This window comes from Chelonia mydas, chromosome 24, assembly GCF_015237465.2.
Source record: "Chelonia mydas isolate rCheMyd1 chromosome 24, rCheMyd1.pri.v2, whole genome shotgun sequence".
In the NCBI taxonomy this organism is placed as follows: Eukaryota; Metazoa; Chordata; order Testudines; family Cheloniidae; genus Chelonia; species Chelonia mydas.
This window is the reverse complement of record NC_051264.2, coordinates 436,888-464,538: the sequence shown is the minus strand read 5'-3', so window position 1 is coordinate 464,538 and position 27,651 is coordinate 436,888. Positions and strand designations below refer to the sequence as shown.

Here is a 27,651-nt window from a genome sequence, read left to right as displayed (position 1 = left end):
CAGGCGCTCCCCCCCAGCGAGGGGTAACACGGGATAGGCCTTCACCCAAAGAAGGGAGCAGCAGAGGGAGATGGGCTGAAGGCTGCCAACAAAGGGGAGATAGGGTCCCCCTTCCCAGTGCACGCTTCTCCGAAGGTGGGTCCAGGCTGGGGCTTCCAGAGCACCCCTCACGGCCAATCACACCTTGCCCATAGCCTGGAGGTTCCACCCCCATTTCCCCACCCTCTGCCCAGGAGATACTCTCAGGTGCACAGAGGGCAGCTCACAGAAACCTATGACTCCCCAGCTAGCTGCCGGCCTGTGCCCAGGAGAGGATGATAGACATGCAGACAACACACACAGCCCTGGAGAACAAGGAGTTAAACTTTATTTTAAATAAAATCAAAGCTGGCTTTGCATTTGGCACAGAAAAAAAAATCCACCACAGTTCTGGGGCAGGTGAATTGTGACCTGTAGTGTGGAAAGTCTCCAGCAGTCGCTCTCTGCCTCTTACATGCCCTGACAGCACAGGTCCCTAGGCACCCAGCCCCACGACTCCAGAGACAGAAGGACAGCAAAAAGGAAACATATCCCTGCCCCTCCTACAGCTGCCATCACAACTCCAGGGAAACCAGGAAGTGCTGAGGGCAGGCTGCTGCACTGCAGGGAATCACAAATGTAGTGCTGGAAGACACCACCTGAGGGCAAGTCCCGTCCATCTCTCCCCTGCCCTGAGGCAGGGCCAAGTAAACCTAGATCCCCCTGACAGGTGTTTGTCCAACCTGTTCCTAAAAAACCTCTAGTGATAGGGATTCCCCCATCTCCCTTGAGAGCCTAGTCAAGAACTCAACCACCCTTCCAGTTTGATTAGACACTAAAAAGGTTTTCCTAAATCTCCCTGACTGCAGATTAAGCTCGTTGCTCCTGCCATGCTGGTCATCCCCAGCCCCAGGCAAGGCAAGAATTCAAACCAACAGTGCAACCTACTCTGCACCCAGCCCCCCCACCCCAGGGAAAGGGGCTGCCCCCTCAGTCCTGGACTCCCCCCGCCAGCCTGGAGAGAGAGCACTAGGGAGCAGCCAGAACATTAGAGCTGTTTCAAGCCAACAAAACCCAGCTCCCAGGGTGGGAAGGGAGAGCTACACCTGTCCCATCCACAAGCCAACATGCTGTGGGTTCTGCCCCCTCTCCACTGTTTGGCTTCCCTGGGGCAGCCTGTGATAGAGTGCTGCCAGGGCAGGAATGACCCTATACATTGTTGACCCCGGAGCATGGGGGAGGGGAGGCAGGAGGCACTAGGTGGGTGCTGGGAGAGAACACAGAGCCAGTAGAGTAGGGCACTGGGCACTATGGAGCAGAGATTTGGGGGATCCCTGCGGCTGATGCCCAGGGACACTGAAAAATCATACAAAGAATGATCATGCTACATCGGCTAAGCCAGGGTATGCAAGGTCCATAGCGTCTCCCCCACAAGAGGGGACAGGGAAGCCAGGGCTATGGCGCCTGCTCTGCGACTTCCCCAGTGACAGAGTAAACCTAGATCCCCAGGCTTGGCTCAGCCTACTGGTACTACTGGGCAGGCAGCTCAGAGGCACAAGGAGCCTCAACACCCAGAGCAGTAGCTCAGGCATCTCACCTGTTAATCATGCAAGCAAGGAGTTCACCATAGGGCCCCAAGGCAAGTGCTGGCCAAAGGCTGTAGCCACAGCACTGGGTGGGGTAGCTGCAGGGCTGGGGACATAGGCCCAGGTTATTTCCTTGGCATCAAAGTTACCCTTCACTGCACGCAACATGTGCTGGGTAGCAGCCCCAAAGCTGCTCCCCATTCTCACCTCACTATCACACTGGGCCAACAGCCAATCAGCAAGCCAGCCCCACCCCCATGGGAGGTCACAGCAGCAGTAGTCACTGGAGGAAGTATCCTTGACAGATAAGGAGGTCCCACTTCAAAGGCAGTACAGTGAGAAACCTCCACCTATGCCTGGCCCAGAGCCAGCTCCGCCCTCATGGCCTTACCCCTGAATGGACAGAGGGGAGGCTGAAGTTAGGACACAAGTCAGCCCCCTCTGCACAGAAGCAGCAGGCTCTCTGGGTTAAGCAGGAAGCGATTCCATGGGTCAGGAGGGGTCTGGGGATCTCAGGCCAACAGTGCAGCTGTGGCCAGGAAGAGCCAGGAAATGCAACATGCACAATTCCCACCCCACCCAAGCAGCTGGTGCTGGACATGGAGGGAACTGAAATGGGAAAGAGCCCCTTCCTGAGCGCAAGGGAAACCCCATCTTCCCCCACAGCCTCTGTCCACAGGGATGGCACAAACCTGAGCAGCACCCATCCAAGAGGGAGGAGGTTAGAGCAGCAGAGTATTTGGGCATCTGTGCTTCCAAGCTGGGATGAGGCAGCCTCTGATTGGCTGAGGCAGACACAAAGGGACCCAATGAAAAGTGCAACTTGGTTTCCTTTTCTTTAAAAATAGCCCATGTGAGAGTGATGGAGCCAGGGGCTTGGCCTGCCCCTACTGCGCCCGGAAGGCACTGCCCGCTGCCCCCGTCGCGACATTGGCTGCTGCCGTGCGCACCGCCTGGTTTGAGAAGACACCTGTGGCAAACTCCTCCTGTGCCTTCTGGAAGCTGGCACCTGTCCGGCGGTACATGGAGTGGATCTAGAAGAGAAGGCCAGGGTCAAGGGATGCTGTACTTGGGCCCAGCACCCAAACTGGGACCCCAGCACTACTACAGACTCTGAGGGGGCCACACGGTGGAGGAGAGGGGGCACCCTAGCTAGAGTGCAATCCCCCAGAATCAGGGCAGGCTCAACCAAGCCCTGAAGAGTCCAGCAGGACCCACAGGACTCCAGCATGTGCTTGAAGCCAGCTCTCTGCACCACAGGGGCAGGAAAGCACTGGCTGGGATCCTGCTAGAAGGCCGAGGCCCCACTTGGTACTCACCCTCTTCAGCATGATGATCCCCAGCACGGCCACCACCGTGAAGAACACGGCCACCAGGATCATGATCACAGCAGCAGCCTGGTTTTTCCTCAGCACAGTCAGACTCGCTATCCAGCCGCTGCAATGAGAGAGAGTGGGCTGCCCACGCGCACAGACTCCCAGCCCCTCCCCACCACGACAGGAGCACCCAGCAACCTTGCCCAACACCCACTCCTGCTGGGATGGACCAGCCACCACAGTAGGGCCTCTGCATAAGCAACACAGGGCAAGGCCAGAGAAAGGAGAGCCAGCTCCCCTGAGCCTAGCACCAGGCGGCCCCAAGGGCCCGTTCATGGCCCCTACCTGAATCCCGAGCCTGGGATGCCAATGGCCTGCAGCACGTACACAATGTCCTGGACGAAGAAGATGAAAAAGAACACAAAGAAGTTGAACGAGCTGTCACTCCTGAGAGGGGGAGAGAGAGAGAGAGAGAGGCTGGGTTAGTTAGAATCTCCCTCCCCCTCCCTCCTCCAGCAGGGCCAGTGAACACAGGCCTGAGAAGCAACAGCCAGACCCAGGAGGTTCAGCCAGGCCTGTTGCTTTACCCCCCAGAGAGCACACAGTTCAGTCACCCACAACTTGGGCACTTGACTCTGGGCGGGGCTCCTCCCTAATTCCCCAAGGCAGACACAATACGGGGCCGCTCAAGTCACCTCCTCCAGGGCGGGGCCAATGCTAATGGGGGAGCGTGGAGATCTTTCTTTACCCCTTTCTCCCGTAGGAGTTTAGCTGCAGGGCCTACAGCTCAGAAGCCCTTGGGAAGCCATGGAAGATCTGAGGTGTCACCAAGGCCGACAGCCAGGCAGACCCACTGCAGCTACAGGACATCTGTGGTGCCCCGGCAAACGAATGGAGCTGCCCAAGAATCAGAGGCTCTATTGATTTGCCAGCCCCAGAACTCCCAGCAGGGACGCACCGGAAGGCTTTGTACATTGGCCTGTACCAACACAGGAAGGAGCAGGGTGTGAAGAGGAGAACCCAGAGGATAGAGAGGCCAAAGCCCGAACCAGCTGTGGTATCCACGCAGAACCAGGCCAGGGAGGCCAAGAAGTTCAGGAAGAGAGTCACGGTGCTGGCTAAGAGAAACAGCAGGTTAGGAAACCCCTGGGGCAGCAGAGCCCTAACCCTCTGTGTGTCACCCCCGCCCACAGCAGCAAGATCCACCCGCTTTGGTCCCAGCACTGGGAGTCAGGAATCCTGCTGCTCTTAAGGGAGCGTGGGAGTACACCTCCCGGACCACACCTCCCGGGGACCACTCCCATATGTAGGGTATTCACAGTCCCAGGCCCCATCCCCCTGAATGTTGCGAAGCCTGTGCCTCCCCCTGCCCTCTCCCAGCAGGATCTCTTTCACCCCCACCCCCCCAACATGCAGGAATATTCACATCCCTCCAAACCCCCTCCTCACACTTGAGGATCTGCACCCTGGCGCCCTTCTCCAGATGCTCACCCATCCAGAGGTAGTACATGGAGGAGACAGTTTTCTGGAACTCCATGGGGATCTCCACAGGGATGTCCTGGTAGAAGCAGGGCTTTACGGGGCAGAAGGAGGGCAGCGGAGGCCAGTTGTTTTGTCTGACTGTCAAGCAAAGCAGAAAGCATGAGGCCAGAGTGGGACCATGCAGCAGTTCCCCGGAGGAAAGGAAGTCCACGTTCCCCTTGCCTGGGCAGGGGTCATTTCCCAGCTGCACTGGGCCAGGGAGCCTGGGCTGCTGACCTTCCCCCGCAGAGTGGCTCTAGCACTTACTTGCAGCATTGCCCAAAGCTGCGTTCTGCAGCTCCCGCTCCCGCCTGTCCAGCTCCTCCGCCTTCCGGTTCAGCTCCTCCTGCCGCTTGAGCAGCTCAGCTGTGGCAGCTGCTGCTGTCGACTCCTAACAGAGAGAGAGCGAGAAGGGGGGACAACTCAGCTCACGGGTTCCAGAAACCAGCTGCTCCCAACCCTCTCCAAACTGCGACTCAATTCCACCAGTCCCCACTGAGATAGCACAGGTGTCAACCAACCCTATTGCCAGTGTGCTGGCTTCCCTGCCCTGCCCCCATCACCTGAGTTCCATAGGAGCCATAGTTTTTGGACTCTGGGGGGCTTGGCTTCTTGTGGGGCTGCATGGCGGAGGCCGGCGGCTGGGGCACTTTGGTGACTGGTGGAGTCGGCTGAGCCCCTGGCTGCGGCTGGTAGGGAGGGGGTGGCTATTGGAGACATAAGAGAATAATTAGACATGGACACTGCTCACAGTCTTCTGCTTATATCTAGGAGGCAATGAGCAGGGGAAGAGACGGTACAGGCCCAGAGTGTGTAAGATAGGAGCTACTCACAGTCAAATGCCCAGAATTGGTGTCAAGCTTTCTGGAGTGGCTCATGAGCACCAACCTCAGGGCAGACCGTTAAGAAGCACGGCAGAAACCCCAAGCTGGCTGTCAGTTCTACACTTAGATTTCACCAGCCAAGCGTCAACTCCTCAGGCACTGTCACAGACAGTCCCTTTCGGCACTCTGCTCCCTCTATCTTGCCACCTAGGCAAGCTTGCCTTTGTAACAGAAGGCCCCTTAAACCAAAAAAAATCACAACAATATTCAGGTTAATCCCAGCCCTGAAGGACTAGTCACTTATCCTAGCTCAACTGTACTTCAGATCTCACACTAAAGAGAACACTTGTAGCCAGTCCTATAATTAACTAAAGGTTTATTAGTTAAAAATAGAAATGACAGTTATTTACAAGGTTAAATCAGGTAAACATACACACACAAATGAGTTAGGGTCTTAGGTTCCAAAAGTTGGTAGGTAGACGCTGCTGTAATATGCAAGCTCTGTGCATCCTTTAGGGTCAGCCCAGGCTAAGCAGCTGGGGATTCTTTGCTTATGCTTAGAAATCTTGCCCTCTCAAAGTCCAAGCAGCATAGTGAGACAGTTTCTTGTTAGAGATTTTTATGTGTTCCCCCCAAGAGTTCAAGGTGATGAGATGAGTTCCCATGCAAGTCTCCACTTCATGAGCAGGGGTGTGTGTAGAATGCAATTAAAGTATTTGTTCTTTTATGTTTCAGTGGGCCTTTTTGGAGGGAAGGACCTAACACCTTCTGTAGGAAGCCACCATTTTACATTAATTAATGCTCCTTTCCTGTTCGATGACTTACACCAGTGGTTCTCAAACTTTTGTACTGGTGACCCCTTTCACACAGCCAGCCTCTGAGTGCGACCCCCTTTATGAATTAAAAACACTTTTTTATATATTTTGCACCATTATAAATGCTGGAAGCAAAGTGGGGTTTGGGGTGGAGGATGACAGCTTGTGACCCCCCCATGTAATAACCTCATGACCTCCTGAGGGGTCCGGACTCCCAGTTTGAGAACCCCTGACTTATACAATTATAGAGGATGAGATACTTAATACCACTTCAAAACATGGGGTACAGATGTTCTAAGCGAGATTAATACATGCAGCAACTTACAACTATTCCATAAAGTCTAAACACAAAACATTCTTGTAAATGTAAGATTTTAACAATGCTAACATACAGGTGAGCCAGACGGGTTTCCAGCTGTGCATCTGTCAGTGTTCACTTGAGAGCTAGGGGCCTTGGCATGAGCCGGCATCTGGTCTGCCAGCATGACAGCTGGGCATCACAGACTGCTGCTCTATCAGCTGTTAACCCACACACAAGATCCCTCTCCATGCATATGTACCGAACCAGCCCAGCATGAGAGGTTGTAGGGGACAGGAGGACTCAGCTCACAGTAAGCGTGAGAAACCCAACACTATCCTCCCACCAAAGTAAGAGCCCCCGGAGCCCCCTGTTCCCAAGAAACCCACATGAGCTGGCCAGATGCCAAACAAGCCCCAGCTGAGAGTGGCAGGCCACAGACTGGTGTCTGGGATGTAACCCAGGAGAAAGTGAGCATGTCCACGGACAGCCAGAACAATGCAGAGGACTAGAACCCTGTGGCCAGTGCAGGCTCCTCCCCAATGCACTGCCCTCGGCGCCCAGAAGCTTCCTTACCCCTTGGTTATCAAAGGGGTTGTACACATCCAGCGTCGCATACTCCGTGCTGGGCTTGTGCTGCACCACAGCAGGATCCTGAAACGGAGCATGAATTTGCAGTCACCATGACCAAACAGCGCTCTCATTCACCCGCTATACCCCAGGCCCTGCAGCAACCCACCCAGCTCCCACAGACGCCATCCCACTCCCAATACTCAGGGCAGCGTCGTCCTGTAGGCCATGCCGCTCCCTATGCGGAGGGCACTCTCTCACCTACAGCACTCCCCAGGCCCTTGCAGCCAGCGCTGCTCATAAGTTTACTCAAGCCAAGGGGATGCTCCGGCAGCCAGGAACTGGGACACAGACAGAACTGCTCAAGCCAGCACGGGCAGTGCTGGTCCGACGGCACCACCATGCAGGATGGAGCAAATCCCACAACAGAGCAAATGGGGCAGGTCTCCCAGGACCCCACTAAGGGACCCATTTGGGAGTCAGAAGGGCTGAATGACACGTACAATTCGCTCATCTAGTGTTTTCAGGAGACAAACTGAGGGAAAACAGCACCTAGCAACAGACTGACTCCCCAGAAGGCCTCGGAAGCAGAATTCCCAGGAAGACTCGACCGGCTGCCAAGGGCTTTGCTGGCGTTATTGGGATCCAGGAAGTGCTGGAGGATGCCCAGCTAAAGGATCCCCCCCCAGCCTAAGGGGGGGATCCCCAGGACCTGGGATACCAAATAATTACAGGGGACAACTAATGAACAACAAGGACGGGAGTGCGGTCAAAGGGTCAAACGAAGGGAACCGGACGGGGACACCGAGCAGAGAGCCCCGGACAGCACCCACCGCTCCTCAAAGGCGACAAGGGAGTCAGTGGACGCCGCCCAGAGGAACTCTGCCCGGAAGGGGCTTTGCTGGCAGGAGGCAGGAAGACAGGGCAGCGGCCCGAGACGGCCGGCAGCCTGCCCACGCGTGGCTTCGGCCGACGCCCGCTCTCTTGCGTGGCTCCGGGCACCCCGCGCGAGAGGCGGGCGCTGGAGCGGAGGGAGGCCGCTGGGGCAACTTCAGGGCCGGGGAGCACCGGGAACCGGGGCGTGAGGCTTCCCGCCCCGCGAACCCGGGCGGGTCCTTCTCCGGCGCGCCCGCCCCCGGGACCGGGGAGCCACCGCCCGGCCCGGCCAGCTGCGGGGAGCCTGCCCGCTCCCCGGGGCTCAGGGCGGACCCGCGAAGCTGCCCCCGGGGCCCGATGACGTAGATTGGGACAGGAAGCGCTGCCGGAGGAAAGCTCCGGGGCCGCCCGCGGCTGCCGCCCCCGCCACAGCCCAGGCCGGGCCGGGGCCAGCCTGCGGGTCCCCCCCGGGCCCAGGCCCGCCCCGCGCCGCGCCGCGCACCTGGAAGGGGTTGTCGGGCTCCTCGAAGGGGTTCCCCGCGCTACCCGCCCCGTGCTGGGCCATGCCGGGCTCCGGCTCCGGCCCCGGCCCCGGCCCCGTCCGACTCGGCGGCGTCCGCGGCCCCTGCCCGACCGACGCTTATTGGCTGCCCGCCCACCTACGTCACCAGCGCTGCCCACGTTGCGGGGCGGGAGCCCCGCACCAGAGGGCTGTGAGGCATAATCACGCGCGGCGGCTGCGTGTGCGCATGCGCAGGGCTGGAACCTCCGAGCGCCGCGCTGCATGCTGGGACGTGGAGTTTCTCCAGCCCTTGAGCTCGCGCGGCCTGACCAGAACGTCTCCAGGGCGCCGTCATCTCTGGGTCCCTGTGCATGCTGGGACACACGGGCCCGCCTGGTCCGCAAGGCATGCTGGGAGCTGTAGTTTCCAGGGTGACACACCCGGCCGCGGGGAGGACAGGCGGCTGGTGCCATTTTGTCTTCCTTTCCCCTCAGTGAGCCGGGCCCCGCCTGCCCCCACCCTAGCGCGGCCGGCGCGGAGCAGGGCCGGGGCAGCTTCAGCCAGCGCCCCAGCCCGTCAAGCCGCCCAGCCTGGGCCCAGTCCGCGCCTGGCCACCCCAGACCCATCGTTACGGGAGGGGGCCTTGGAGGGCTTCCCCCACCCCGGGGCTCGGGCCGGCCGGGGCCGCTGGGCCCCGTAGGCCGAGTAACAGCCTGAAGAGGGAGCCAGGAAACGACACTGGATTTGCGAAGGGAAGGCACGTGTGCTTAATTCAGAGCGGTCCAGAGGAATTTACACCAGCGGAAGAGCAAGGAACATGACATCGGAGTAAACTTTCAGTGGCCGACGGACTGAGGGCAGGACTGGTCCTCGGCCTTTCGCCCTTTCCTGGCTGCCCCAGGATGGGTGGTTCCCACAAGCCATTCTACGTGAGCACACCAGGGCCTTGGACTCAGATTCATTAGGCATCGTGTGACTCAGTGATTTGCCTTCCCTCCTGAAAGCACCCACCACAACCCCCCAGCCTGCAGGCTGAAATCTTACACAATTACAAAGAGGGGCTATAAAATGTTCAGGCCCTGGTGCAAATGACCTGAATACTCCCCAAGAATCCCTGCTCACAAGTGTGTGCAAACACAAAGTGCCGTATCTTATAATTCACCATGGTTGGCACAAACTCGTGAATCCTTCTTTCAGAGGAGCCAGAGCAGTAAGAAGTTCAGGGCTTTACCCTGCAACTTCCAGGGTGATCCCACTTCCACACTACTGATTCCAAAAACATACCGTAAGGAAGAGATGGTTCATGGAATAGAAGCAAGGGTTGCATCAGAGGAGCAACCCAACTCCTACCTGAACTCCACCAACCTATAGTTATCCAAAGAGGGTGAGAACAGCAATTCTTACAGCCACAGGGGAAGGGAGCAGAGCAGAGAGACTGGGCTGTTGTGCCCCAGCTGCTGGATTGTTCACATGATAGGACAGCGCAGCCCCAGCCGCAGGGACGGCATCGTGCTCTCTGTTGTTTTTTTCAGGGAGCTGAGATCCATAGCGCTGAGGCCAGTGGTGCATGAGTCAGAGTCAGGGGTGTCTTGAGGCCTCACCACAGCCACATGGGCCTGCAGCATTTTCACCTTCCCCGCAATGGCCTCCAGCTGCTTCTTATCCACCTTGTTCTGAGGAGGAAACGGAAAGGAGAAAGATGTTCAGTGTGAGGAGTCATAAGAAGAACCACCCAGCCGGTACCATAAGCAGGGCCCTGCCCTAACACAACTGTCCATCCAGGATCACAGGTCATTTGATCCTAAGGAAGCATCACAGCCTTACCATATAAACAGGTTTTTCCTCTTCCTAAATTAAGTAGGGCATTTTGCAGTTATCTGCGCTCCATAGGCAAGTGAGCAGCCCCAGAGCTGGGAGCAGGGTCTGCCCAGCAGCATATGGGGCTAGAACCTGACCAATGGATGCAACCCAATAGGCAAAATCATCAGACTAACTCTAAGCCTCCCTGAGGAGCTACGTCTCCTCTTCCCCAGGCCTGTTGAATTGGCTCCCCCTTACCTTGGGAAGCTGGTACTTCTCTCTGATGTGGGTTCTGATGGCTGCACGCTCAGCCTTTCTCTGAGCATAGTCCACGTCCCGTTTGCTCCTGAGTTAGAAAGAACTATGTCAGCAAGCTGCTTCTCCCAATCAGAACAGGGCAGTAGGTATAATGGGTTTCACTGGGGTGGAGGAACCTTGGGACAGAGAGCTATACTCTCTCATGGACTGACCATCCTATGCAGCCCTCTGAGTCTGGGCCATGCTCTGTGCTCACCCAGGGACATCTCACACAGAAGATAACGATATACAGACAGGCCTGTCATTAAAGGGGTTCCCTCAACATGTGGGGGGACCCCCATCAGAGCCAAGCAGGACCTAAAACATCTCTTTGAGCTGGGCATGGTGAGGTGGGCATTTGCTCTTACTTCTTGCCCTGGATCCTCTGGTTCTGTTCTGCTGGACTCTTTACACAGCCTACCAACGCTTGGCAGTCCTTATCCTTGGGGAAGTCAGCAGAGATGCAGCACTGCAGCTGTTTCACTGGGGCCCTGAAAGCAGACTTCACCACAGATTCCATAGGTGCGAGTTGGAGAGGAGACGTGAGCAGAGAGGCTGGAGCAGAGGCAGCAAGGACAGCAGCAGTCAGTGCTGTGAAAGGTGCAGAGACAGACCTCCCGTGCTGAAAAGGAAGAAGAACATCGAAGCAATTTTCTCTGAGATTGTTCCTATCTCACGAGCAAAGGAAAACAGAAAGCAGAAGATTCTGGAAGTGAATTGCAGGCTAAGTAAGTAGCATGGAGTAGAGGATTTTAGTTTCGTGGAACATTGGTCCAGCTTTTCGGGGGAGAGGGCAATGTATAGTTTGGATGGCCTTCGCCTCGGCAGAAGCAGTACCAATCCCCTCAAGGACAGGCTGGGCAGACACCTCAAGCGGGGTGTAAACTAATAGTAAAAGGGGAGGGTAAAAAGAAGGAAGATATGAGCACTCAGCACGAAATCGAGATGTTGAGAACAACATTAATCAAGGAAGCTAAGGACATGGGGAGAGGAAATTCTTAAATTGCCTATACAATTGCCTAGAAGCCTGGGTAACAAATGATATAATTGGAATTGGTCATTTATGATTTGCATTTGTGTGATTGGAATGTTAAAATCAATGGTTGTAACCTATTTAGGAAGGATCAAGTGGGCAAAAGGAGAGAGAGAGTGGCACTCTATGCCAAAAATTGCACTGCCTGTTTCTGATTCTCTGATACCTCAGAAGAAAATTACCTTGAATGTTTATGGCTCAGTGTCCTAACAGATAAAGCACAACATTGGGTATTAGTTGGTGTCTGCTACAGACCACCCATTCCAGAGAACAGGATGACCATCTCCTTATGTACCTTCCTAGGATGTGTAGGGAAAAAAACGGATCATGGGGGACTTAAATTTGAGTGAAATATGCTGGAGATCTCATGCTGGCAGTATTAAAACAAACTTGAAATTTGTAAATATTATCTATAATTTCCTATCTCAAAAAGTGTTGCAGTCAATATGGAGGAATTCTTTATTAGATCTTGTCCTAACAAATAGAGGAATTAATTAATTAACGGTAGCTTAAGTACAAGTGATCATGACTTGGTCACATTTATACTGTGCAAGCAGAATAAAGTCCACACCTGTAATATATATGCTTTGTGCTTTAAAAAGGCAGATTTCACAAAGCTGAAAACAATTACGAGCCAAGTCAGCTGGAAGAGAGAATTTAGTCAGAAAATGTGAATGATAATTGGGAATCATTTAAGAACAACAACATGTAATAGATGCCTGTAAAGGCACAATCCAACAATTGAGAAAGAAGGCAGTGCTGGGTAAAAAAACAGCCCGGTTTACAGGGAAAGTGAAGGCAGGTATAAATATGTGTATGTACGGTATTGTAGAAAATTGATAAGGGAAACAAAGGGACACCAGGAGAAATGTATGACCAGCAGGGTTAAGGACAATAAGGATTTTTAACAAAATATATAAGGAACAAAAAGAATCCTAACAATGGTATTGATCCATTATTAGACTGAAATGTTCAATAAATATTTCTGTTCTGTGTTTGACGGAAAACCAGATGATAGTCTCATCATATGGTGATACTATTGCTGTGGAAAGTAAGTTATGTCTGGAAAATTTTAAGCAAAAGCTTCTAAAGTTAGACATTTTTAAATCAGCAGGTCCAGATAACAGATAACAGGTCCAAGAGTTTTAAAAGAGCTGGCTGAGGAGCTCACTAGACCATTAATGCTGATTTTCAGTAAGTCTTGGAGTACTTGGGAAGTTCTAGAAGATTAGCTTTCTTCCAATGTGCCAATATTTAAAAAGGGTAAATGGGATGACCCAGGAAATTATAGGCCTGTCACCCTGACATTAATCCCAGGCAAGATAATGGAGTGGCTGATATAGGACTTGATTAATAAAGAATTAAAGGAAGGTAATGTAGTTAATGGAAATCAACATGCATTTATGGAAAACAGATTGTGTCAAACTATCTTTTTCTATTTTGATGAGATTAGAAGTGTCGTTGTTACAGGGAATAGTGTTGGTGTAATCTACTTAGAATTCTGCAAGACACTGGACTTGATACTGCACAACGTTTTGATTAAAAACTAGAATGATATAAAAGTTACATGGCACACATTAAATGGATTAAAAAAACCGGATAAGTCTCAAAATATAATTGTAAATGACGAAACATCATCAAGAGGATGTGTTTACAGTGGGGTCCTGCAGGGATTGGTTCTTGGCCCTACACTATTTAACATTTTTATCAATGACCTGAAAGAAAATATAAAATCATCAATTTTCACGACACAAAAATCTGGGGCATGGTAAATAATGAAGAGGACAGGACACTGATTCAGAGCCATCTGGATTGCTTGGTAAACTGGGTGCCAACAGTATGCGTTTTAATACGGATAAATGTAAATGTATACATCTAGTAAAAAACTTAGGCTATACTTACAGATTGGAAAACTCTATCCTGGAAAGCAGTGACTCTGAAAAAACATGGGGGTTCCGGGGGATAATTAGTTGAACTTGAAATCCTAATGTGACACCATGGCCAAAAGACCTAATGCAAGCCTGGGATACATAAACAGAGGACTCTCGAGTAGGAAGAGAGAGGTAAAATAACCTCTGTTTGGCACTGGTGCAACTGCTGATGGAATACTGTGTCCAGTTCTGGTGCCCACAATTCAAGAAGGATGTTGATAAATTGGAGAGGGCTCAGAAAAGAGCCGTAAGAATAAGGATTAGAAAACATGACATAGTGATAGACTTAAAGAGCTCATTCTGTTTAGCCTAAGAAAGTTAAGGGGCAACTTGATTACAGTTGTATCTACATGGGGAACAAATATTTAATAATGGATTCCTCAGTCTTGCTGAGAAAGGTATAATACGATCCAATGGCTGGAAGTAGAAGTTAGACAAATTCAGACTGGAAATGAGGCGTAAATGTTTGACCGTGAGGGTAATTAACCACTGGAACAATTTAACAAGTCATGATAGATTTTCCATCACTGAATTTTTAAATCCAGATTGGATTTTTTTGAAAAGAGCTGCTCTAGGAATTATTTGAGGGCATTTCTCCGGCCTGTGTTATTCAGGAGGTTAGACTAGATGATCACAGTGGTTCCTTCTGGTCTTGGAATCTATGAATCCATGTAGGGAATGGGGAGGGATTCCCCCTATTTGTAGGGATGTCCCAGTCCCAAGCTGGTCTGGGGGGAATCTCTGGCATGACAGAGACAGACAGATAGGCAAATTCCAGAGGCTTTGCACCTCCTGGCCAGCTCAAATCAGGATACAGGGACCCTCAGTGCAGCTGGTTCCACTAACATTTCACATTCAGACATCACCTGGAGACACACAGCAGCTGTATGGAGCACAAAGGGCATGCATGCCGAGCCAGACACAGGTCCAGGAATTCAGTACCTGGGCAGCAGTTGCACCTGCCTCGTGGCCACAGATTATCATCCATCCTCTAGGAGAGCAAGAGAGGAGCTATAAGGAATGTGTGGCCCAAATGCAGCCACTCCCCACCTAATCTCCAGGTTGCCAGACTGATAGCACAGGGCTTGGTAGCTTAGTGCATAATGTCCAGAGCAGAACTCTGGTCCTATCTCTCTCAAGCTGCAAAGGGAGTTAGCTGTGTTGCTACCCGGGAGGCTGAGGGCTGGTGGTCAGGCTGGAAATGGGGATTCTCTCCCAGACCTAAGCTGGGTACAGGGGACAGGTTACTCACTCAGATCCAGCTCCTACTTGCCCTCAGCTGGACACTGACGACCGGCACAGTGGTGTCAGGCTTTCCTGTGCTCAATCCTGGATGCTCACTGTGTCACTGCAATGTGATCAACAGTGCTGCTCAGCCAGCAGCTTGAGGCAGATTAATGCTCCCAGCCCAAGCGCCTTAAATTTGAATCAGGACACGAAGATGACTCAATGTCACCTCATCCCTCACCCAAGTCTCAGGTCTCACTAACTCCAGGTGAAACTGAGCTATTCCTTTATCCTTCTGAGTGATGACAGGGCGCTAGGCTAGGACACAGTCTGTCATAGCCAGATGGTGCATTAGCAAAGCACCCTACATGAGGGCTCCTCACGCATCTGTTCTGTCTCTCCCCTCAGCCCTCTAGGAGACTTTCCCTGCCAAACATTTAACCAAGAACTAACATGAAGATTCCACTATGTTTGTAACTTCCCTGCAAGCTCCAGTTGGAGATAGCCCAGTTCAGACAACAGCCCCTGCTGTGCAGCTGGTAAAAGAGCAGAGAGAAACAGCGAGAATAGCTCAGCAGCTGAAGAGGTGGCTACACTGAGTTTGGGTAAGAAAAGCTCCTGTTGGGATGGCCGCCTGCAAAGGGATAGCTACAGCGCACCTAGAGAGTTTTCCTGACAGCCATCACTAATACAGTCAATACCAATACATCCTGTGGGCGAGTGACACGATCTGGCAAGACTTCAAACACTCAGGCTCACTTGGTACAGACATTAATGAGCCTGGGACACTTTAAAAATCTGGATTTGTCACAGCAACCCGGGCTTAAAGTCCGCTCTGTCCTTCCTGTTTTAGAAGGAACGGGCTGCCAGCCCTACCCCAGAGCTGGCTGCATTTCATATTTAGCACCTTCCCACCAAAGAACACTAATCCTGAAATAATAAGGCTTTTCCAGAGAGGAGCCAGCACATGGTCTGCTGCCCCCTGGAACATCAACTGACCTCTCCAATCCTCTTACAGCCAACAAGCCAGGCTGGAAGACCAGGAGCCCTGCTGAAGTGACCTCTGCAGAGTGCCAAGGCTACTAGGTAACACAGGGCAGCTACAGAAGGCACAAGAGCAAAGGACAATGCATAGGAAGTCCATCAGAGGAATGCAGACAGGAGATGACCCCACTGCTTGGAACGGCTCACCCTCAGGAAGGAGTTCTGGCTGCAAAACTGCAGAGCTGTCCCTGTACCCAGCCCGGTCTTCACCCTCTAATTGAATCAGAGTTACACAGCAGTAACTCTGGAACAGGACTGAGGCATCAGGGCTTATAGCTCAGATCCTGCTGCAGCCCTCACACCAAGAGGAACCCTTGGCAGGTGCATTTTTGGGCACCAGTCAAGCATTCAAGATTGGAATGAGTTTCACAGCTGGAGATGGGTCGAGCAGAGCAGATACCAATACAGGGATCCAGTCCCCTCAAGTATCTTCTTGCTGGGACAAAGAGACTCCCTTCCATCCTCTGCAGCAGCAGTGCCCAAAAGAACCACCAAGGGTACATTTACTACCCAATACAAGACAGAAGCTGAGCCTCCATTTCCAGGGAATTAGTAAAGATCTGGGGGTTAATGTTCATATTTAGGCTAATGTCACATGCACCACATGCCCCGTCTCCTGGAATGGGGAAGCAGCGCCTCGACCCCAGGGCACCGGAAAATGCCAAGATGGGTCCCAATAGTCTGGACACAGACCGGGAGAAAGGCCAGGAAGTTTAATTGACTTCATATTTATTTTCACAAAGACTGTACAAAATTCATATAAAACTCTGGTGCGGGGATGGGCTATGACATAGATCCAAAAAATAATTCCCATGCGACCCCACCAGCTTCATAACTTACAAGGAAATGGATGAGCTACAGACAGCCAGGAGCCCTGGGGAGGGCAGGGAGAGAGAACAGGAGACAAAGCAACACATGAACAGAGGTATTCACAGCATGGACGTAGGAGGCCCCTTCCCTAGGAGTAATGGCAGCAGCAGGGGCTTGGGTCCACGGAGCTCAAAGGCAGATATAGATTCGGGTATTTACACTATCTCACATATTAACAGCTTTACATGGTAACAAAAAGATTTAGGGGATTTTGTTTGGGGGGGTTTTTTGTATAAAAAAAGCACCAAGTGTCCAAATAGAAATAACACAGGCCTCCACGGGGGCTAGAATCTGAGGACAGACTGGGCACCAGCAGCGTCACCGGCTGATGTCTCGGCTAGAGTCCCACACTTTTGTGCTTGGCTCTGTTTTCAGCATGTCGAAGAATGGGTGTTTCAGTGCCTCGGCCAGAGTGATGCGCTTTGACGGTTCATACTCCAGCATGCTCTCGATGAGGTCGAAGAGATGGTGGTGGTCCTCAGCCTCAGAGGTCAGGTATCTCTGGGGAGATGAGGGGGAGAAGTCAGGGAGAAAGACGAAGCGTGGCCCGCCACTCTCGCTGCAGCACAGCTGGGAGCTCCCAATACACTTCCGGGGCAAAGAGCCCAGTTAGGGCTCAGGACCTAGAAGGCTCCAAAGTTGTGGAGCATTCTAATGAGCATATGTTGTCCAGTTCTCATCTCTCCTTCACAGGCACCTCCCCCAGGGCTTCTTAGCCTCCAACCCCCTTCCCAGTCTTCTGGCTAAGCTCCCCTCACTACCTTTTCCATTTCCAGTCTCAATCTCTAACTCAGTTCCAGGTTCCATCAAGAAGCCATGTGGACAGAGCCTTTCAGTGGCTCCCAGCAGGCCATGTTCACAGCTCTGCTGGCTACACAGAGTCCAAATTCTCAGGAGCTGTGGCAGGCATTAAGAGTTCCCATGGGCAGGGAGGGGTGCCCCAGCTGGGAGCACCTGCCTTACCCGCAGTGGTTTGCAGTTCTCACGGACATAGCGGCCAGCAGAGGTGTTCTCGTCCCAGTCCAGGCGACCATGGTAGAAATATTTCTGCTTCCTGCCAGAGTAAGAGGTGACACAGGAGGTTACAGCAGAAGGGACTGAGCAATGGTGGAGCTGGTGTGGAGACCCCCTGCCTCCATAGAGACTCAGCCACCCAGATTCTACGGGGCGGGGGTCACAGGCATGCTCGGCTGCTCTACTCCGGAACAGCACTGTAAACAGAATCGATTCAGTAAGCAACCCCTGAGCCCAAGCCCTGCATCATCAGGAACCACCACAGGGAAACGAGGCAAGGAGAGCAAATGGCAGGTCCTGCAGCATCCCGCCAGTCTCTCTCACCTGGTCTTTCGGATCATCCGGGAAGGAATCGGACCCAGGATCCTCTCCATCATGGCCAGATGCTCCCGGTTGTCATGAGTCTGGAAGAGAGACAGATTGGCCCAGCTCAAAAAGGGATGGCATGAAGCAGACTCGGACTCCTGCACAGCTCTGGGGATTGTCCAGCTCACTGATGTTAGGATGTCAGCCAGTGCCCAGCGCATCGCTGACTACAGCGCCAGAGGACACCAATGATAGGGAGAACCCACTCCCAGGCTTGGATGTCCCAAAACAATAGTGGGAGACTGCCAGGATTTGCCTCCATCAGCTTGAAGCTGGCTGTGGAGCAAGGACGTGAGTCTCACCTGGAACAGGGTGAAGCCCACATAGTACTCGAAGACAATGCAGCCGATGCTCCACACATCACAGGGCTGGGTCCAGCCGAGTTCTAAGAAGCAGAGGGGTTATTACCAGAGGGAAAGAGCAGTCACTGCACAAGATCTGCAAACATCCTGTTCTATAAGCTGCTGCCAAAGGAAATTTTTGCCTTGACTGACACTCAGCATGCTCACAGCCTGTACTGAAGCCAGTGCTCTGAGCTGTGCATCTGCTGGCACTTCCAGAAAAATGGCATGGCAGGGGGGCAAACAGCCCCCAGCTCAGCAGGCAGAGCCCATGGTGCCTACTCAGTGTGATCCCTGGGAACTCAGGGGCCAGCGTCCTGCAGCCCAGCGTGCAGAGCCAGCAGTACCTACCCAGTATGACCTCTGGGGCTCGGTAGTGCCTGGTGGAGACAATGGTGCTGTGATGCTCATGATCAAACGTTGCACTGCCAAAATCAACCACCCTGATGGCCGTGTTCTTCACGCTCCGCTCATCTCGCTTCTTGGAGAGAGAGAGAGAAAGCACCAGTTACACAGGAGTTTCACCAAGCAGCCTCAGCCCCTTGCACAGCAGGGCACCACAGAAATGGATCACTCTGGAGGAGCATTGTTAGGCCTGGCACTTGTCCTTCCACTCCTGCCCACCCACAAGCGCCAAGGCTGCTCTCACCAGCTCTTGGAGCACCCTGGGGCCACTGCTGTCTGTTTACAGAAGATGCAGGCAACTCATGTGATAACTGGGCCCTGAACAGACACAGGAACCCTATCAGTCCCATCACATCCACCTCCCAGGGGCAGGAGAACAACACTGCAGAATCGTTCATAGATTCTAAGGTCAGAAGGGACCATTATGATCATCTAGTCTGACCTCCTGCACAACGCAGGCCACAGAATCTCACCTACCCACTCCTGCGAAAAACCTCTCACCTATGTCTGAGCTATTGAAGTCCTCAAATCGTGGTTTAAAGACTTCAAGGAGCAGAGAATCCTCCAGCAAGTGACCCGTGCCCCATGCTACAGAGGAAGGCGAGAAACCTCCAGGGCCTCTTCCAATCTGCCCTGGAAGAAAATTCCTTCCCGACCCCAAATATGGCGATCAGCTAAACCCTGAGCATATGGGCAAGATTCACCAGCCAGATACTACAGAAAATTCTTTCCTGGGTAACTCAGATCCCACCCCATCTAACATCCCATCAGGCCTATTTACCATGAATATTTAAAGATCAATTAATTACCAAAATCATGTTATCCCTACAGCACAATTCACTAGTCCTCCTCCCAATCCAGCTGCAAGTGCTCCCACCAGGAAAACGGGTCCCCCCTACCCCTTCCTATCCGATTGTAGGGCCAGGGGAGGCCAGAACACCTCACAGGAGGCCCTTAAGGCGAGGGCAGCCCCTTTACCTTTTCCAGGTTATAGGTGAGTTCATAATCTGAGTTCACAAAGAGGATGTTCTCGGGTTTGAGGTCCGTGTGAGTGAGTTTATTGTCATGCAAAACTGGGGAGGAAAACACGATCAGAGTCAGAGTCCATTAAACCCAGCTGACACCGACACCAGTTTGCAGTGGTCAGTGAATGTGGTTTACGTTGTCAGACACTGCTCCAGCTCAGGATGCGGGGGACTGGAGCTGATGGGCTCCACACAGAGCTGTGGGACACAGGAGGAGAGGGTACCCAGATCTGTGGCACCCCTCTGTCCCCATCCCACATGATTACTACTCTTGCAGAGACGGGTAAAGGAGGGTGGGTTCACCACAATACACCATTTTCCTTCTCCCGGTGGGCAGGAAGGGCTTGGCCTTGGAATCTGCAGAAGCCCCTTTCAATGATGGAGTGCCCTGGGCCTATCAGATACAAAGCTGGCACTGGTGGGGCCCAAAGATCCTCCCGCCCCATCCTGTCAGGGAGGGGAGCGGCTGCCACTCACATTTCACAGCCTGGCACACCTGGTAGGCCATATGCCGCACTTGGTGGATGGGATAGGGCAAATAGTTGTTGTCCTTCAGAAAGTCAAAGGTGCTGAGCCCCAGCAGCTCAAAGGAGATGCACATGTGGCCATGGTAATCGAACCAGTCAAACATCTGCACGCACAGGCTGAGAGGAGACACTTCTGTTAGAGACAGTCCTAGTCCTCCCCGGCCGTTCCCCACCCCCCGACAGGGCTGGGCATCTCCACAGAGCAGCCAAGACTGACCCCAACCCTACCATACTTTGAACAATGGACTCAGGACCCCAGTGTGGCAGGTAGGGATGGCATTGCCTCCCCACACCCTGCCATGGGCTGCCAGGCGGCTCCCTAGCAGCTGGAAGGCATAGGGGCTAGGATGACACTGCCTCCCTGGCTCCACCACAGCAGGACACTCACTTCTTATTCTCTGGATCCTTCTCATTGATTTTCTCCAACACGTTGATCTCCAGCCGAGCAGCCTCTTTATACTTCTCCACGTTTTTTATGATTTTTAGGGCGACGCGTGCACCCCCCCTGGGGAGAGGCAGGAAGAAAGCAAGGTCACTGCAGAGCTGAGCCCACGCCCGGTGGAAGGGGTGTCATGGACTAGCCAGGTCCAGCAGAGACTTTGGTTGGCTGGACAGTGCAGGCTGAGATGGTGGGTTTATAAGACCCACCATTATATCCCATACCATATGGGATCAGCATTGGGTCCCTACTGATCCACACTGGATTTGAACTGGAATCCAGGAGGGAGAGGGCTCATCTCCCCGCAAAAGCTCCAGCCTTTACGCACAAGTTCAACTGGTTACCCGCCCACCGCGCGAGCCCAGTCAGCACACTTACCTCCGATGATCCACACACTGCACCACTCTGCCAAACGTGCCTTCCCCTAAGGTGCTAATAATCTCATCTGAGAGGGAGAGAGAGAGAGACGGCGACATGAGGGAGTGAGCAGGACCTGGGTGCAGCGCATACACAAGGCAGAGGAGAATGCATTGCAACACCTAGCCTGCACACAGCTTGAGACACCAGTGCAGCAGAATGCTGACACCAGCTGCACAAGGCAACTTCCCTAGTTCCCTGGTATTTTGGTAACAATGCAAAATAGAAAATTAATATCTTTAACGAAAGGGGAGGAGGGAGGGAAGGGGGTTTCTCTTTAAAAACAATGAAAATAAAACAGAACAGAAAGATAAGACAGATCTGCGACTGCGATGGGAGCTTAACTAGAGAGCTAAATTATGTTACGATTCGGCTGTACATCTTTCCTGTAGCCAGTCGCCGACGCGATAGATCAGATGCCCCTCGTCGTCGTCCTCCACACTCTTGGCCCTTCTGCTGCTCTGTCGACTCCGCTGCTGGCCCAGGCAGACAGGGAATTCATCATTCACCAGCCAATCAGATTTTCAAACCAGCGCAGCAGCCAGCGTCACGCATTGGTTGGTTTGGAAATTCACATGGTTGTTTGAGGAGGGGTTGCAGGAGGAGATTCCCAGCCAATTCATACGGCACAGAGGAATATATAACGATAGGGATATTGCAAGGGAACATGTCAAGATACAACACACTAGCTCAGAAAAGAAAAAAACAGTTTGCTTTTCTTTGTAGCAAAAAAAGAAAAAAAAAAGAAAAAAAGAAAAAACCTACAAACAGCCCCACCCGAACCAGTGCAAGAGCGAAGACCAGAACAGGGGCTAGCGGAGGGAAAGGGGTAGTGTGAGGGGGCCAGCTGCTCTCAATCTTCTGGGGCTTTGGAGGGGAGCAATGCTGATATTCAGGTCCTGGATCAATGCCAAGAGAGCACACGGTTGCCACCCAAGTGTTCGGTGACCACAGGGAGAGACTCACATCAGCCCCACATCAGCCACCAAGGAAAGGCAGTGGCAGACAGCGTGCTGGGAAATCCATCACAAGCAAAGGGCCAAGCTGCCCCTGCACAGACATCCCCACCCTTTTCCAACAGCCCCCCAGAACAGCCTTCCCCACCCCAACACAGAAGGAAGAATTAAGAGGTTTACGAAGCACAACGCTGCATCCAGAACCACACAGACCTTGTGAGTAACAGCCCCAGAGGCAGATCACAGACCTCTTCATCTGCCCTCCCCTCACAGAACTGGTCCTGGAGGGGCTAACCCACAGAGAAAAGGAGCACACAGTGGAATGGGCACAGCCTGGGATGAGGTCAGATGAGAAACTTGCACCAGAGGAGAGAGAGTTCCTGCTTTCAGTTCTTCTTCAGCTAAGTAACCCCACACTTGGGAGCAAAGAGCCAGCAGCCTGGGGGCCCCATCTCCAGCCCAGGACTCCCATCCTAGTCCTGGAACAGCCCTGAACATGCGGCCAGGACACCAAGTGGAGACAGAGTATCTTGGGCCTAAAGAAAACGGAAGGCAAGCAGCAGCGTAGGCAAGAGGAAGAAGGCTGGGGACCCTATGCTGGAAAGGGCCTGCTGCCTCCATCTGAACTGACTGGTCCGCGTGCCAAACTGTTTTGCCAGAGCCCCTTGCACAACATCTTAAATAGCCAGGGCCCACCCAACAGCAGCCAAGGGACGGCTCTTTGCAGACACAAGAGCTGAGCCCCCGCAGGGACCAGGCCTCCTGCCACAGCACCACTCCAGTGGGGATGCCAGGCACTGGGGGCTGCAGGGGCCAGTCCTTCAGTCACAGCGATACTGAGCTATGTGAGGCAGGGACCATTTTATCACTTCCATGCTGCCCAGCACAGAGACCCCGCTGCTTAGTTGTGGCCCCTAAGCAGTACTATGATACAAACACCACACACAACAACGACAGTCACAGCGTCACCACCAGGGAAACAAGAGGTGGGGGCTGCACAGACCCACATGGGGTGCACTGGGCCCCGTGGGGCACACAGCTCCTCTCCTGGTTTCTCCTACTAGAGGGTGAGTAACCCAGGAGGTGCTTGAAAGCTGCCTGGGCCCATCAGGCTCAGGGCAGCCGCTGCACTGGTGCATCAGGACGGCGGACGGGAGCAGCTGCCTGCACTAGGTTTTTCTATGCATTTCACAAGCTGAGTCTGAGACTGCGTAAAAAAGTAAGTGAGTGTCCTACTTACCAAGCGCACAACCTGGGAGAGAAAGGTTACAGGGAAAGATCTGGAGTGGCAGGGTACTCACCGATGAGGAGCGGCTAAAGGACCGGCTGCGGCGCCGTCTCCGCCTGTGCTTATTACGCCGGCTGCTTTTGCAGCTCCGGTAGCTGCCGTCATGGTCCCGGGAGCGCCGGTACTCATAAGAGTGGCGGTACTCAGCTTCGTAGTAGGCTTCCCCGCGTTCACGGCTGTAGTCATTCCGTCTGTAGCTTTCACAGTAGCGCCTGTCATAGGCTCTCCTGTCTGAAGAGTGGTCGTCGTAGCTGGGGTGGGGAAGCAGAGTAATTGGAACATGATTGGGGCCCAGCTGGAAAGCAGCAGCAAGCCCCAGCTCTGTCTGAGCAGATGAAGGGTTTGGGGCTTTCCTGAGTTCAGGCTTTAGTGACTGCTCACATGCTCCCCCAGGAAGGACTAAAGCAGCTCTCCCCACAGCCCCATTGGCAATAATCCTCCAGACACCATCCTATCCTTCCTGCCTTCAGTGCACTTCCCCCCTGAGCGACTGGCAGGGGACAGCTGGTCAGTCTTTCCTCCAACCTGGGGCACCAGGGCAGTCTTGCCAACTTGCCAGGCCACTTGGCTGGCAGAAACTGAGCTGACTGCAGCTGCCTTCAGTGCAGTTACAGGGATGCAGCCAGGTCCCAGCCTGGCCCCAGCACTCACCTCCTTGAGCGAACATGGTAACTGTCTTCCCGCCGGTGCCGCCGGTCACGCTCGCTGCTGCTTGACCGGGACCGCGTCCGCCGCCTCTTGTGCTTGCGACTTCTGTAGCGCTCGTGATAGCTGCCTCGGCTGCTGCGCTCTGACGAGTGGTACCTTCTGGAGTGAGGCATCTAGATGAGAGGGCAGAACCAGCAGGTGACCCCCAGGGTGCCTGGCAGCAGAGGAAGCCCAAGCGGAACCAACCCCAGATGAGCATCACACGGAGCAGCAAGAATGAGAAATTGTCCAAAAGAGCAATGGGTCAGAAACCAACCTCCCCACATGCCCTTTTAGAAGAGGTGACAGACGCCCCCCCCGTCCCTGTCCCCCCCCCCCAGGCAGGCCCATCTCAGTCAGCAGTACAGGAGCTACCATTTCACCAGGCTAGCTGCTGCCACAGGACACCTCCCAGAGACCCATCCAGCCCAAAGACAGCAACACCAGCTGCTGCGAACACAAGCCCAAGCCCTGCCTGACTGGGGCTGTGTCTGGACTGTGCTAAGGGCTGTTGGACCACACGCTGAACTGGGATGAAGACTCCAGCTCCAGACTTTAAGGCAGAGAGCTCTCTGCCCTAAAGAGCTCCTGGGTAAGTACGACACAGTGTGTGATCAGAATGCATTACAAGGCCGGCAGGGCCCCAGGAGAGAGAGAGAGAGGCAGGAAAGAAGCTGGCTGGTCTCTGAAAACAGCTCATTTCACCCTGCAACCCATTTTGTACTGAAATCTTGTTTTTCTGACCAGGCCTCTCCCTCTCAGATTCCAAAGAGTTTCCATTCTGGGCCTACACCCATTTATCCAGCACATGGCATCGGCAGCCCCAGGAAGTTAAGCCCAGCCTCTGGTCTCAGCTCTACATCAATGGAGAGTTCATCAAAAACACCCTCAGCCTCTCCTACTATCTCCAGTCAGAGCCTCTCTGAGTGAAGGCAACTCAGGGTGAGCTTCATGGTGCAGCTGGAGGGGGCTCTCTCAAATTCTGCCTGCACAGGGATGGGTTGCAAAAGTTACAGGAACTCACTGAGCCCCTCAGTGTTCTCTGGAAGGGACAAAGCCCCAGGGACATGTCATTGAGGGGTCCAGGTGCTGCAGGCTGGAACAGTTGAAGAATACAAGCAAGTCTGGGAATCACAGGTTTTTCTTGGTTCTGGGCAGAGGGTGTGAAGTTCTGGGCACCCAGGGCAAGATCACAGTCATGTCCTCAGAGGAGCAGGGCCAGAACTAGCCAGTTCCATACCAACACGGCCAAACACTTTGCTCCCATCAAGTGAGCTTATTCTATCAGCTGAACTCAATAGTAGAAGGAAACTTTCCAAACAAGGAAAGGTGAGGATGCCTGGGCTGCTCACTCATGTCTCTGAACTGGATGGGGGGGAAGACGACTACCCAAGTGTATCAAAGGACCTCTGTGCTGGAGCAGACCCCTAGGCTGGTACACATAGACCCTCTGGTGGCAGGATCCATGCTGCTCTCTCCTTAGCAGAGTGCCTTTTCCCAACAGAAGGGTCTGTACTACTCCCCATCCCCAAGTGAAGAGGTTCAATTCCAGTGGCAGCATCTGTACGTTCCACCCCCAATCAGTCCTTCATTTCCTAATGAGCACACTGACAGCCAGCATACTCTGGAGCCCTGCCCCTTCCAAGACCCAGAAAAGCAAAGCCACCTGGGAGAGGAAGGAGGCAGGCGAATCAGAGCTCCGGGTGCTGCTGGCATCTGGCCCAAATGCCTAGTGGAAGCAGGCAAGCTCTAAGGGGAACTTCTCGGGATATTGGTGTGCAATACAGCAGCAAGCAGGTCTTGTGAACGGTCCCCATAGGACTGGTACTGCAAGGCAATCACATGCCCCTTTGGGCATGCAGACACATTCCCAGGGTAGGCCAATTAAAATGCTAACAGTGTGCACTTCCCTGATGCCTTCTTTGCTCACTGGCTCTCGAAGTACCTCACAAATATTTGCTAATTCAATCTCACATGCCCCCCACCCCTCAAATGCAGGCAATAATCATCTCCATTTCACAGATAGGGAAACTGGAGCATGGGAGAGGAGGGGGGAAGGGATGAAATGTCTTAATTGGGCAGCAGCCAGCAGAAGCTGTAAAAGGGGTGCCACTCTCAGGAACCAATACCAATTCTGAGCTAGCACGTCATATTCCCACTCACTGTCCAGTTATAAAAACCACCAGAGACTGAAATGGAAATAGCAACCAGCTGCTGCTGATCGTGGTCCCTCCAGGGATCAAGGCCACCACTGTAAACATTTATACTGGACTTTCCAGACACCACTGAATTAATCCAGATACCCCGGAAGACAGGAAAATGTCATGATTCCCATCTACAGACAGAGAAACTGAGGTACAAGGGAAGGAGATTGCCTAGGGCACAAAACAAGTGAGAGCTAGAACTAGAGCCCTCCAATCCTGGCTCCCAGACCTCTGCTCTGATCCCACCCCCGAGCCCTGCTCCCCGGCACAGTGAGCTCTGCTCAGTGCTCCACCTGGTCCTGGAAGCCCTTCACTGGATCAGGCTGCAGAGCGACCCAGATCATATGAACTCTGAGCAGCCAGCAGGGGAGGGGGGGCTGCTCCTAGAGACAGACCATAGGAAGCACCAGCACTGGGATCCCAATATTTTCAGCACTGGCACTGGAGAAGGAGAAATGTGGCCCCAGCATCTGCTCCCCACCAGCGATCACCCACACAGGCACCTGCTCCTGTCTGGGGACAGCAAGACGACAGCAGCAATGCCTGCTAGAGGCGACCACCCAAGTCTCCCTGCAGAGCTGCCAGACCCCCCCCCCCATCTTCCTGCACCCCCTCAACGGTCAGACCCCCCCAGGCTGCTAGACCCCCCCCCATCTTCCCACACCCCCTCAATTGTCAGACCCCCCTTCATCTGTCAGACCCCCCCCGGCTGCTAGACCCCTCCTCCTTCCCACACCCCCTTAACTGTCAGACACCCCCCCAGGCTGCTAGAACCCCCCCATCTTCCCGCACCCCCTCAATTGTCAGACCCCCCTTCATCTGTCAGACCCCCCCCGGCTGCTAGACCCCTCCTCCTTCCCACACCCCCTTAACTGTCAGACACCCCCCCCAGGCTGCTAGAACCCCCCCATCTTCCCGCACCCCCTCAACTGTCAGACCCCCCTTCATCTGTCAGACCCCCCCCGGCTGCTAGACCCCCCCTCCTTCCCGCACCCCCTCAACTGTCAGACCCCCCCCCCGGGCTGCTAGACCCCCCCTCATCTGTCAGACCCCCCAGGGCTACTAGACACCCCCCAAACTACCAGCCACCCTCCTTCCCGCACCCCTCAAACTGCCAGCCCCCCCTCAGCTCTCAGACCCCCGCCGGCCTGACACCTCCCCAAACTGCCAGAGCCCCCAACCATCAGACCCCAGCCCCCCCGATATCCCGCCCGGCCCCTCCCCCACAGCGAGCCCAGGCCCGGCCCGCACCCTCCTCGCCGCCAGCCCGGTGCGCTTGTCCCACAGGAAGTCCGTGTTGGCGGCCGTGGGCCCCCGGGGATCCGGGCCCCGCTCCGGCTCCTCGGGCTCCGCTCCCCGCCGGGCCCCGCGCCGGGCCCGCCTCCGCCTCCGCCTCCGCTCCCTCCAGCTCGGGGCCCTTCCGATCAGGCCGCGCGCGCTCCCGAGTCCGCGGG

At 54.0% G+C, this 27,651-nt stretch overlaps 2 protein-coding genes across 10 annotated transcripts; both read right to left on the bottom strand.

Annotated features, from left to right (window-relative positions):
• Window positions 1-343: 343 nt before the first annotated feature.
• LOC102942773 (dual specificity protein kinase CLK2) lies at window positions 344-27,651 on the bottom strand. 9 transcript variants are annotated; one of them, XM_037883661.2, is made up of 20 exons: window positions 27,449-27,651; window positions 23,958-24,127; window positions 23,320-23,557; window positions 21,442-21,538; window positions 21,024-21,090; window positions 20,595-20,711; window positions 20,157-20,323; window positions 19,633-19,727; window positions 18,601-18,730; window positions 18,211-18,293; window positions 17,867-17,946; window positions 17,492-17,582; window positions 6,955-7,032; window positions 5,005-5,148; window positions 4,709-4,832; window positions 4,412-4,540; window positions 3,879-4,038; window positions 3,266-3,367; window positions 2,924-3,041; window positions 344-2,638 (listed from the first exon to the last, which is right to left on the bottom strand). In XM_037883661.2, the coding sequence occupies exons 2-20, from the start codon at window positions 24,125-24,127 to the stop codon at window positions 2,492-2,494; spliced, it is 2,337 nt and encodes a 778-aa protein (XP_037739589.1). In that variant the 5' UTR covers window positions 27,449-27,651; the 3' UTR covers window positions 344-2,491. The 9 variants fall into 9 exon arrangements, with proteins under 9 accessions (XP_037739589.1, XP_043391348.1, XP_037739588.1 ...); XM_037883657.2 differs by lacking the exons at window positions 344-2,638; window positions 2,924-3,041; window positions 3,266-3,367; ... (3 more) ...; window positions 5,005-5,148; window positions 6,955-7,032 and adding an exon at window positions 16,371-17,029 and having other exon boundaries at window positions 27,449-27,650; XM_037883659.2 differs by lacking the exons at window positions 344-2,638; window positions 2,924-3,041; window positions 3,266-3,367; ... (3 more) ...; window positions 5,005-5,148; window positions 6,955-7,032 and adding an exon at window positions 16,371-17,029 and having other exon boundaries at window positions 21,442-21,535; window positions 27,449-27,650.
• Window positions 8,699-13,277, bottom strand: LOC122463761 (complexin-3-like). The gene is made up of 3 exons (XM_043535418.1): window positions 10,792-13,277; window positions 10,385-10,472; window positions 8,699-9,999 (listed from the first exon to the last, which is right to left on the bottom strand). Exons 1-3 carry the CDS (start codon window positions 10,941-10,943, stop codon window positions 9,793-9,795), a joined length of 447 nt encoding a protein of 148 aa, XP_043391353.1. The 5' UTR covers window positions 10,944-13,277; the 3' UTR covers window positions 8,699-9,792.

What these genes read in the sequence shown, in the direction of transcription:
- LOC122463761 (XM_043535418.1), bottom strand. Translation starts at nt 10,943, where the DNA reads ATGGAATCTGTGGTGAAGTCTGCTTTCAGGGCCCCAGTGAAACAGCTG. An exon ending in CAGAGGATCCAGGGCAAGAA is followed by an intron (nt 10,473 to 10,791) that starts GTAAGAGCAAAT and finishes TTTCTAACTCAG; the next exon opens with GAGCAAACGGGACGTGGACT. An exon ending in AGAAGTACCAGCTTCCCAAG is followed by an intron (nt 10,000 to 10,384) that starts GTAAGGGGGAGC and finishes TTTCCTCCTCAG; the next exon opens with AACAAGGTGGATAAGAAGCA.
- LOC102942773 (XM_037883661.2), bottom strand. Translation starts at nt 24,127, where the DNA reads ATGCCTCACTCCAGAAGGTACCACTCGTCAGAGCGCAGCAGCCGAGGC. An exon ending in CATGTACTACCTCTGGATGG is followed by an intron (nt 4,039 to 4,411) that starts GTGAGCATCTGG and finishes TGTTTCTCTTAG; the next exon opens with CCAGCACCGTGACTCTCTTC. An exon ending in ATCCCAGGCTCGGGATTCAG is followed by an intron (nt 3,042 to 3,265) that starts GTAGGGGCCATG and finishes CTCTCATTGCAG; the next exon opens with CGGCTGGATAGCGAGTCTGA.